The 12,558-nt window shown below is 44.6% G+C and overlaps 1 protein-coding gene across 2 annotated transcripts in view; it reads left to right on the top strand.

The window, feature by feature from the left end:
* The window catches only part of LOC137438659 (PR domain zinc finger protein 15), a 179,814-nt gene that overhangs the window by 82,560 nt on the left and 84,696 nt on the right, over positions 1–12,558 (top strand). For both annotated transcript variants that reach the window (XM_068133897.2, XM_078767164.1), the window contains exons 10-11: positions 2,441–2,571; positions 12,221–12,315. In XM_068133897.2, the coding sequence (XP_067989998.1) occupies positions 2,441–2,571; positions 12,221–12,315 (226 nt within the window). The remainder of the gene's footprint in view (positions 1–2,440; positions 2,572–12,220; positions 12,316–12,558) is intronic.

Here is a 12,558-nt window from a genome sequence, read left to right as displayed (position 1 = left end):
ATTTGAAGAGAGGAATGGGATGGAGGGGGAGCATACACCAGAGATAAACTTGACCAGGCACCACCAGGTCTTTGGGAAGGAGACAGATTTGAAAACTCAGTCTTGAGGTTGGTCAGATGTTTACTAGCTCTGCTAAAAGTGCACAAACACTTGCCATAGGTTATGTGGAATGATATGAGGTTGTATTCAGTGGAATTTGCCTTCCAATAAGAGAATGCAAGTTGTTTGAATACAACTGCCTCACCACAGGATTCTGTGTACCAGGGATGAGAGTATGAATATGATAACTGCAACCGAGATTGGATAAATCTGTACATAAGGCAGAGCAGACTTTTGTGGAAGAATTCTCGTAAAACATTAATATCAGGAGAAGTAGAAATGGAAGGCTAGTCTTGGAGTCAGATGGCAGTTGGCTGTCACTGTCAGTCAACCTGGGTGAACTGCCAGAGTCCTGTGTTGAGGTAGCTCTCACTATAGCCAGAAAGATGTTGACTCTCACAAATACATGATCAGATGAACCAATTGGAGCGGTGGAGGAGCAGGAAATGTAAGCACAAAAATTGGTCATTACCTAGTCCAGAAAGGAGGATTTGCCATTGGTAGAAATTGGGTTGGAAAGTTCACAGATTATATAAGGCACATGGAATCACATCGGTCTTTTGCTGCACTACCATGGTTGGTTGAAGAGCTATGAACAGTGAACACCCTGATAATTTGTATTGTGACAGTTGAAATCACCACATATGAGGAAGATGGAATTCGGATGGGTGGTTATAAGTTGGTCCAATGTCCATGTTGGCAGAGAGGGAAATGCAAATGGAGTCGTCCTTGTTGGGAGGACAGTACAACCAACTCACAGCCAAACAAGAGGTGGTTGCAAATGGGACAGCATAGCCAAAGGTACTCCTGTGGGTTTGGAAGGGTGAGAGCAGTTCACAGACAGTGAAAAATGCAGTTCTTTTTTGTATACATTATCGAGGCTTGTGGAAGAGCTAGGGCAGAATGGAAGGGAACAAATTGGAAAGGGGAAACAACAACAGCTGAGTAAACGTAAGAGTGAGATCAAGGGGAGGGGTAGAAGGACATAGAAGAGTGAACAGGCCACACACAAAGCTGATTGAAACACAGCAATAAGAGGAACGGAAAAGCAGGAATGAAACAAAAAAGGAACAAAACAAACAAAAAGATCTGAGGAGGTGGTTGGGGGGTTTGGGGGAAGAGGGGGAAATCACAATAACCTGTAAAAAGGAAGTGCTTGGGAATTAGTTCATTTGGGGTGGAAGAGATAATGAGTATGGATGGAGGATGAAAAAACAAACTAGGGAAGTTGATTCCACAGGCGAGAGTAAAGAGGAACAAATGAGTGGGGGTGAGTAGTGAGGCTGGATTATAGGAGTTTAACAGGAAGAGGGTTACTGGCAGACCATGTGCACCCTACAAAAACCTGGGATAGACAAAGGTTTAGTGACCTTACCTCTTCAAGTGGTTTGTTTCGGACTTAGGCGTGAGGATTTGCCAGACGGTCCTTTCGGCGAGACCGGGTGAGTGTTTGGGATTTAGCGGGATTGAAAGCTCCTGGTTCCATCCATATAGGTCTGCAGAGAGTGGGAAGAGGCTGCCACCTGCCGACCTGCCTGTCTGAAGGATGAGATGGAATCATAAGCAAAGAGATGACAGGATTTTCCAGGTAATTCTTGATCTAAGATAAAACTTCCCCACCAGGACGAGGTTCAGGCCTGTTAAACTGGAGATTATAGCCGGGAAGAAACAGAATAACCAGGGGACAAATAAATAAAAGAGTACATGAAGTACAAGTAGAAGGCCGAATGAGATCATGTTCTGGAGTGAAAAATGTTTCTTTTTTTTTTTAAAGCGAGGAGGAAGAACGGGGGTAGAGGGAGTTGGGGGAAAGAAACAGAATGACAAACAACCTCAAAACCAGGATGATTTTGCTCATGGCTGATAGGCCTGGGCTACACAAAAACGAATTTCATGATTTAGCACAACAAGGTATGATTTAGCTTGCATAATTGGACGAAAACACAACAGCAACACAGGGACGTAACTATTACAGAAAAAAACATGGTGGATCTGGTTCAGAAAACGAAGCTTTGATTGAGGTGGAAGGAACAGACTGCAGATTTGACCTACACGTGGAGCAACCCCAAATGGGAAGAGAAAGAAGTAAGTGCCATGTAAATGGAATTAATCATATTTCAACATGAGCGCACAATAACTCCTGCAGGATGTTGAAACTTCCCATACTATAAAAGTGGTCTTTGGCATTCTCATTAAACTTTTGAAGATTGTATAATTTTTCTTGAATTTCCAGACAGGCATAAATTATCCTTTGACATTGTCCACTTCTACAGCATTTGTGTCTTATTACACCAAAATTATTAATCCAAAATATTTTTGTTTGTTTGTTTCTGTTCAACAGTGGGAGGAGGGCAGGGGCTCTGCGACGTTTAGCACGTAAATCCTGCCATCCACAGCGGGTTTTCGTGTGTGAACGCTGTCACCGTTCCTTCTCAAATGGCAGCAACTACAACAGGCACCTGCGCTCACATGGTATAAATAAATCAGACGGTCCTTGTGTTGACTTCTGCAATTTTTAATATTATCTATCCATTGCCAAGTAAATGCCATGGTTGCAAGCTTTTAAGGAAATTTCTGCACTTCAGTTGCTTACTTACATTGGTACACTAATAGTTAGGGATAAGTTCAATCACTTCTTATTAGTCCCCTACCGGTGTACACCGGAGGGGACTATAGGTTTGCACTCCGTCCCTCGGTCTGTCAGTCTGTCAGTCTTTCAGTCCGTCATGCAAAGAACAGTTTTCCGGACTTTTTTTTCCAAACTCTTAATGCTAATGATTTCAAACTTGGTACATGGTTTCCTCATGATAAGTTACAGATCAAGTTCGAACTTCACGACGTTTCGATCATTTTTGACAAAGTTATGGCACTTTGAACTTTGGTAATTTCCCCAACAGTTTACCGGACGAACGACTGCCGGTAGGGGACATGTATTGCAGCGCAATACTCATAATGTTTGTTAGTCCCCTACCGGTGCACACCGGAGGGGACTATAGGTTTGCACGCCGTCCCTCCGTCTGTCGTCAGTCCGTCAGTCCGTCACGCAAAGAACAGTTTTCCGGACTTTTTTTCTAAACTCTTAATGCTAATGATTTCAAACTTGGTACATGGTTTCCTCATGATAAGTTACAGATCAAGTTCGAACTTCACGACGTTTCGATCATTTTTGACAAAGTTATGGCACTTTGAACTTTGGTAATTTCCCCAACAGTTTTCCAGACGACAGACTGCTGGTAGGGGACATGTATTGCAGCACAATACTCAAAATGCTTGTTTAATATGCAATACCCCTATAGTTTAGAGCAGGGATTTATAATTTGACTAGCGAGGTACCCGTGCTGTGCACGGGTGGGGAGCTGAAATCAAACAAACAATGCAGAAACGGTGAATGCTAAACCATGGAACCAATACATTCCACATTCCTGTGCCACCTTCAGTCGCATGTCAGACATGGACGGCAGGTTCGTGAAGGACTTCCACGAAAAACGTACCCGTCTGAATGGTTTGGTTCTATACCCAGTCAATAGCGAATCTGCATATGGCAATCTGCGAATGTCACGCTTCGAAAGTAGAAACCCTCACGTCATTTTGTCATTCACTTGAACTCAATATCTCTATTTTCATTGCAAACTGCACAACTCCAATCACAAATTAAATTGCATTAATATAAAAAATAAACTTTTAACAACATTCGTGACATAAACAATTATTTCAATCTGTGCTGACATTACATCTGGATATGGAGCAGTTCCGTACGTTGGAAATTCAAAATCGTAATTTTATTCACTCAATTCCAAACAGCATAACTCCAATCACAAATTAAATAGCATTAATATAAAAAATAAACTTTTACCAACACTTGTGACATAAACAAATATTTAAATCCGTGCTGATGTTACATCCGGATGTGGAGTAGAGTTCCGTACGGTTGGAAATTCAAAATCGTAATTGTATTCACTCTATTCCAAACATTATTCCAATCATAAATTGATACTTTAACAAAATGGTGTGTTAAATGACGATGGTATTGAGATATTATCAAACCAGCTCATTATCGTCACGTGTTCACTTCTGGATTTGGGGCAGCTCGGTATCGAGTCAATTTCAAAATCATAATTTTATTGAAGAATTAATGAAATCTCCTACCTACCTTACATCATCCGCTGGGACCCCAAAACGTTCTACCGTTTAGGGGCTATCTCCAAAACTGAGGGAGTAGTTTGAGGACGGACGGACGGACAGACAGACAGACAGACAGACACTCCTGTTTTATAATATAGATTAGGGTGCTGGCGATGGCTTGCCTACTCGTCGCGTAGAACACTGTGGGATTGTTAACGTCCATTAACTAATGCCAACAAATGGGATTCCCAGTTCAACATTGATCCGATGGATGGTGCACATTGATGTATCACCCTGCCTGCAAAATACCAGGGTGCTCGTTTATAGTTGGGCCAGTTCTAACCCAGGCTAGACAACTCAAAGGCGAGTGTGTATACCTCTTCTGCTACAATGCAGGCCATGTTAAAACACTAAAATATTTTCTGAGGAGTAATTACATGAGTTCCACAATGTTTTTTTTTTTTTGTATACAAGATCAAGGCTCGTGCAAGAGCTAACATTAATCACAAAAAGACAAACTGAAACAAAAAACATAAGATAAAGGGAGCGGGAGATGAGATGGGGAGAGAGAGGGAAGCACACAAGTACAACATTTGAGAGCAGGGACATCGGGAGATCTGTGGGAGGTAGAGGGCTTGGGTGGAGGAGTCACCGGAAAGGGGGGTTGGGGGGGGGTGGGAGAGGTATAAAACACATGGACACTGCTAGGACTTCCAGGAAAGAAGTCAAAATTTCAAAAAAGTGGATCTGGGGTGAATTAATGGGGGTAGAAAAGATCAAGGTTTTGGATGGGGGAAGACAACAGATGGTGGTGAACAGCTGTTTTAAAGACCTGGAGGGAGGAGTGGGATTTTATCAATAAGAAATTGAGAAGACAGCTGTCGTGTGTTGTTTTTATTTGAAGAGAAAATAAGTAAGGTAATGTAACTGAAGGAAGAAAGGTACCATATGGACCTTGGCACAACGGGTGTACATAACATTCAATGGAATGAATGATGAAAGAATAAAGGAAAGGGGAACATAGTAATCTTTGAGTCAAGTTTGGATCAGGAATATCTATTAGTTGATTGTGGAAATATTTAGGTGGGTTTATGAGACAGTTAGTTGGCTTAGTGGTTAGGGTGCCGGCTTGGGACCCTAGGATCCTGGGTTCGAATCCCGGTCGACCGCTGAATTAACGCCAGGGGGGTTGACTCAGCCTGTCATCCTTCCGAGGTCGGCAAATTGAGTACCAGCTTTCTGGGATGAATACCAGCTTGCTGTGATCAACGGTGTGTACCCCGATTCAGAATAGGTACACCGTATCCCTGCGCATCGTAAGAGGCGACTAAGGGTTGGTGCCAGGAAGGGCATCCGGCCATAAAAACATTGCCTCAAACAGGGAACCATGATTGTCATGGGGCCCGCAAGGCTAACCCCCGCTTTAGCGGGGAAAAATGGCCTTAAAACGATCATTCATATGAGACAATCCTTCTGCAGAGAAAGGGTGAGATTATGTGATTTGCCTGGCTTGAATGACATATTAAATTTGTCAGACCAACATCTGATGCTTTCCATGTCAGCAAAGAAGGAAGCAGTTGCTGCCATCCTGTCATTAGGAGGGGATACAACAACAACAACAACAACATGCATTTTAAGGCCATTTTTCCTGCTAGAGCGGGGGTTAGCCTTGCGGTCCCCATGACAATCTTCTCCATTTTGCCCTATTTTCTGCATCTCTCCTTGTTAACCCCCTTGCCCGCATTTCTTCTTCCACCATCTTTAGCCAAGTCTTTCTCGGTCTTCCCCATCCTCTACTTCCTTCTACATTCATTTCCATCACTCTTCTCAACCAGTCACTTTCATCCTTCCTCAACACATGACCAAACCATCTCAACCTGTTCCTCTTCACAGCATGAATCACAGGCTCTATTCCCATCATCTTTCGCAATTCATCATTTGTCTTCCTCTCTCTCAACGATACTCCGCACATCCACCGAACCATTCGCATTTCCACCCTTTCCAGCCTTCGTTGCTGCTCTACATTCATGACCCATGTCTCGCTCCCATAAATCATAACACTTCTCACACATGCAGCATACACCTTTCCCTTCAGCTTCAACGACACTCCCCTCCTCATCAGCATGCCACTCAGTTCCCGAAACTTCTTCCATGCACATCTCACTCGAGCAACCGTTGCCGAGTCTGATCCACCTTCTCCATTCAGCATGTCTCCGGGGTAGCAAAATGTTTTCACACCTTCCAGCTTCACGCCGTCTCCAAGATCCAACTCAACATTTCCTCCATCTGCAGCTCCCTCTGTGCACACCTTACATTTGAATGTAGCTGCCACACTGGTTAATGACCCTCTCAGACCACTACATATTTGATGAACCCACTCAGCGCACATTGTACATTGAATGGAGTTCACTCCGACACCCTTCCTGCACACACCACATGGCCACTTCCCAGTTCTTTCCACCTCACCACATTCTTTACCACTTGCCATCACTTTCGTCTTTCCTATATTCACCTTCAGACCTTTTGTCTCCATACATTCCTTCCACTTGTTCATCTTTTCCTGCAGTCCATCCATACTTTCTGCAATCAAAACTAGATCATCTGCATACAACAACTCCCATGGTAAACCCTCCTTTACATTCTGAGCCAGCACATCCATCACAGCTACAAATAGTAGTAGACTTAGTACCGACCCCTGATGCACTCCCACCTTCACCTCAAACTCACCACTGTTCCCGTCCTTCGTCCTTACAGCTGTGCGCGCTCTTTTGTACATTGCCATCACTACTCTGATCAACCATTCCTCCACTTCTAACTTCCTCAATACCCATGTCAATACTTCGCGTGGAACCCTATCAAATGCTTTCTCCAGATCAACAAACCCAAGAAACAACTTCTTCCTCTTCTCCATGTACTTCTCCTGCAACTGCCTCACAATAAAGAGCGCGTCTGTCGTTTCTCTTCCTGGCATGAATCTAAACTGCATTTCGTCGATCTTCACCTTCTTCCTTATCCTCCTCTCCAACACCCTTTCCAATACCTTCATTCCATGCTCCAATAACCTTATCGCTCGGTTCAAGCAACACTCCAGAGGGTCACCATTCCTCTTGTATAGAGGGACTAGGGTACTCGGTTCCCAATCTACTGGAATGCGGCCTTCTTTCACCACCAGATCTTTCGCCACCTCTGTCATTCTCTTCACACCCCAACTTCCTGCTGCCTTCAACATATCTCCCACAACTCCCGTCGGCCCTCCCGCTTTTCTACTCTTCATTGCTTTTATCGCTTCCTCAACTTCCTTCTCGGTTATCTTCTCTGCCGGTCCTAAATTTGGGTTACTCTCTATGTTGCCATCCCATTCATTCTCTGTATTCAACAGCATTTCCATATATCTTTTCCATCTTCCTCTAATTCCATCTGGGTCCACAACGATTTGTCCCACTTCATCCTTCAAGCAACTCACCCCCATCACATCACACCTCTCTTTCGCTATCTGCTTTGCAATCCTGAATACCGCTCTCTGACCCTCTTCCGAATCCAAGCATTCTCCGAACATTTTCCTACATGCCTCCTGTGCCTTTGCTACCTCTTTCTTTGCAGCCTTCCTGGCTGCCTTATAACTTTCATGCTCTGCTTTTTCTGCTCCCGTACCCTTCGCCTTCTGCCACTCCTTGAACTTCTTCCTCTTCTCGTCAATCCTCTTTCCAACTTCATCATTCCACCACCATGTTTCCGAGTGGCTCGGTGGTCCTTTTGTCCATCCACATACCTCACCAACAGCTCCCAACAGACTATCTTTCATTGACATCCAACCACGTTCAAGCTCAACCACATCATCCTCTACCCTACTCGGCCTCTCTTTTAATGCCTCCCTTACTGTCACCTCTTTCAACCTCCACACCTTCATTCTCGGTTGGTACTTCACCTGCCGAGCTCTCCTCGCACCTTTCACCCTTATGTCGCAGACAACCAAGTGGTGCTGTGAAACAGCCTCCTCCCCCGGGATCACCTTTGTGTCCCGGAGGTGCCCCCTATCTCGCCTACGCACCATCAGGTAGTCAACGGTTGTCGTCCACCCACCTGACGTGTATGTAACAAGCTTATTATCCCCTTTCTGGAACTGAGTATTACAAATCAACAAATCAGCTCCATCAGCAAACTCCAAAATCCTTTTACCTTCTCCATTTCTCACACCATATCCGTAACCCCCATGAACTCCCTCAAAACCGTCCATACTCCTTCCTACATGTCCATTTAGGTCTCCTCCTACCACAACAACTTCCTCATCTTTCACGTTTTCCATCAGCTTCTCTATCGCACACCAGAACTTATCCTTCTCTTCATCGCTCCGACCGACCTGCGGAGCATATCCCGAGATGACGTTCACCAAGAGCTTTCCAATCATCATTTTCACTATCATCAACCTATCACTCACTCTAGTCACACTCACCACACTGTCTACAAACTCCTCAGAAAACAGGACACCAACACCATTCATGCCTTCCGGGCACCCTTGCCACACAAACTTGTATTTCTGTCCCTGCCTACCCGTCACCATTCTCACACCACTTCCCTTCCATCTCGTCTCTTGCACACAACATATGTCCACTCTTCTTCTGACCAATACTTCCACCACTTCTCCTGATCTCCCTGTTATTGTCCCGACATTCCATGTCCCAAACCTCAGAAACCGATCTCCACTTCGGGCTGTACCCTGCCCATATGCAGTTGTAATTGTCATGGTTCTCTTTTTGAGACAATGTTTTTATGGCCGGATGCCCTTCCTGACGCCTGAGGATGGGATACAGTACAGCATAAAGGGGGCTCATCTGCAAAGATGAAAAGAGTTATACTCTTGGTCACTTAATTATATAACGAACCAGAACGGCACTCGGGAACGCACATAACTTTACTAGACTGAACAGTTTACGTTTTGTATCTCACTGATAAGACGGATCTGGATACGGACCTGAAACAAAATCGAATCTATTCATCCTTAACACACACCCAACCTTGTCCACCAAGTTTCGGCCGAATCAGTTCATAACTTTTTGAGATATCCTGCTCACAGACAGACAAACAGGGGTGAATACATAACTCCCGTCCACCTTCGGTGGTGGAGATATCAAGGTTCAGCCAATACACTGCCATAGGGAACTCTATTTTCTATTGAGAGAGGGCTTCCATTAATGAAGGTAGCCTTGGATGCAACAGGCAAAAGCTTGGCAAGCAGAGCGGGTGCCAGACTTGACCTCATCTTTAGACCCTGACCTCGTATGAATGGTGAGAGAGAAGCAGCGGCATGTCAAAGTTTAAGTGTTTGGGAGTGAATCCAAAATGATAATCAAGATTAGGTGGTTTCAGAGGAGAAAATACCTCACCTGCAGTTATTGATTCCATGGCATACTTTAGGTTTAACAGTAAGTTAACTGGTCTGTACTTGAAGGAATCCATTTTTGCTCCCTTCTTGTTTATGGTACAGACAGACAGAGGAGAAGCAAAAACAGCACTGCAGGATTTAAGAACATGGGCTTTTTTTTTTCTTTTTTCTTTTTTTGGTATACTGAATCGAGGCTCGTGAAAGAGCTAACATTTATTTCACAAACAAATCAACCAGACAAACAAGATATATAAAAAGAGGGAGCGGAAGACAAGATGGGGAGAGAAGGGGAAGCACACAAACATAACATTTGAGAGCAGGGAGATGTGTGGGAGGGAGAGGGCTTGGGGGGAGGAGGCATGGGAAGGGGGGGGGGGGAGGTATAAAAGAGGTATAAAAGGTATAAAAGAGGTATAAAAGGGGTATAAAACTATACTAGAGGTATAAAACACAAGGACACCAAGGACTTCCAGGACAGAAGTTGGTATTTCAAAAAAGTGGATTTTGGGGTGAAATTTGCGGTGGTAGAAAAGATCAAGGTTTTGGATGGGGGAAGATAAGAGATGGTGGTGAACAGCTGTTTTAAAGACCTGGACGGTGGAGTGGGATTGAAGAGAGTGAGGGAGTTTGTTCCAGAGGCGGGAGAAAAGAGGAATGAAGGTGAGCAGAGAGTCTTGATTTTGGCAGTTTAACCATCAGAGGGTTGCAGACAGATCTTGTGCGACCTGTAGGAATATTTGGGGGACAGAGCCCAGAGAGAGCTGGGGGGGCAAGGCCAGAGAGGAGTCGGTAGAAGACGGAAAGACCACCAACCTGCCTGCGGTGAGTGAGTGAAAGGCCCTTGGAGTTGGCTTCATCGCGGGAGATTCCAATGATTCTGAACGCTTTGGTTTCAACAGCGTGAAGACAAGCTAGGTGTGAGGCAGGAGCACCAGCCCAGAGGGGAGAGCAGTATTCCATTGAGCTGTGGATGAAAGCCTTGTACGTGGTGAGGAGCTCAGGTGTGCCAAGGAAGGACTTCGCACGACGGAGGATGCCCAGTCGGCGACTGGCTTTGGAGGCCAGATTTGAAATGTGGTTTTCCCAGGAAAGATCATGGCAGATAGTGAGACCCAAAAGCTTGAGTGACAGAACTTATTGGAGAGGATTATTCAGAAAGTGGATGGGAGGGTTGTCCAGTCGGTCTTTTTGGAGAGTTATCGTAAGAGTGTGAGATTTGTCAGGATTGAAAGACATGTTCCACTTGTTTGCCCAGTCTGTGATTTTGTCCAGGTCTGCAGCGAGTGAGGAGGCTGCAGACTGCCGATGATTCAGTCAGGCCCTGAATCCTGATTTTTTTATTTGAATTTCCTGATTCAGTCAGGCTTCTTTCAATATTTATTAAGCAAGAATATTGCAACGGTGTCAGGTCTCCTTAACGACGCCGAGCAGATGTTTCACTAACGCTTACCATAAGCCTCGTTGTGGTGGTGGTTCAGAATTAAATAATCTGTTATGTTCGCTGAAGTTCGGCGTGCGTTCAGTTCAATGATAATTTAATTATGCCGTAGGGCAAATCCGTGGCTCAAAACAGCAACAGGTATTAAAAATATCACTCGACACTGAACGAGGAAACGGTTGCAGGAACCAATGGTGCGCTTTTAAGCTAGACACAGATTGAATCAGTGGCTACGCTTCAACTAAGGTCCTATTCAAAGACGTAAAGGGCACACAAGACAAATGCAAGAGGAGACAGATAGGGAGATGAACATGAGGAGGGATTCACTTTAGGTGACCGGAAGGCACAGCATGGTACACCGATTAGTTTGCAGGTGAGTTTACCCGTCGTTTGAACTGAGGCTGGATTGGCTAGTATTGCAGCTGGAGGGCTACTGGCATGCTGCACTCTCTTCAGCCAGCCCTCTGCTGGACTAGCACTCCAACTCCTCGCCCTCCACTGGAGCATAACCGTGACTGGCATGCACACAACTGGTACTGGGACCGGCTGCCAGAGCACTTCTCTGCCTGGTGTTTTATAGCTACTGGCCTGACGTCATCTGCTGCGGGGACTGTCCCTTCACTGAAAGGTCCCACACCAGGGTTCGCAATCTCCTCGCAGGACGACAGAGATGGCACTTGCGGTTCCACCATGTTCTCGCAGTGTGCCCGAGATCATAATGCTGTTCTGCCATGGTAGGGGGTGAGAAAATACAACCGGGAAGGATTGAGAAATATTATAGACAGAGGGAACAAGGAGGAAAGGAAACAGACAGGTGGGCTGTCATGTTAGGGTGCTCTCTCAATGCAGTATCCTAAACAGCTTTCTACAAAATGCTTTAGGCTAACATTGAATATGAAATAACTTCCGAATTAACCCCTTAAGTCATTTTTATAACTATGTTGTGAAAATAAAAACTTCACTACATGAAATATTGTCAGTTAGACTTTTTTTTATTTTAAGTGTTGCCAATGTACGAGTATGTTTTTTCTCTTTTTTTTTTTAGTCGAAATACTGTAATTTCATCTTTTCTTAATCCGGTAAATGGCTTCTGCTAGCATTTTATATATAATTTGTGCTAATCGTCCCTAGTACTATCAACACTGATGTGTCAGAGCACATTATGCTTTTTGTTGAAATAGGTGCCAAGATGTTCCGTTGTGAGGAGTGCGGGAAAGACTTCACAAGGCGTGAGAGCCTGAAGCAGCACGTGTCATACAAGCACAGCCGTGCACAGGTACACATACAGCATCCTCACCCGTTAATTGTCCATCATAGTCATACTAAAATACGCAATTTGGTGTCTGTCTGAAAGCGATACATTTGGTCATTACTTATCCAATCTCAACCAAACTTGACAGGAGGATGAAGGATCACACGATGGAGGTTGCAACAACTTAATTTGTCCCTCTCCCTAATGGGGTTTTCTTCTTTGGGGGACATCAGTGTTAAGGAGTATAATAGCTATGTTAACATAGCT

The sequence above is a fragment of the Myxine glutinosa genome, chromosome 1 (assembly GCF_964187855.1).
Source record: "Myxine glutinosa chromosome 1, kmMyxGlut1.1, whole genome shotgun sequence".
Taxonomy (NCBI): Eukaryota; Metazoa; Chordata; class Myxini; order Myxiniformes; family Myxinidae; genus Myxine; species Myxine glutinosa.
This window is presented reverse-complemented; position numbering and strand designations above follow the sequence as displayed.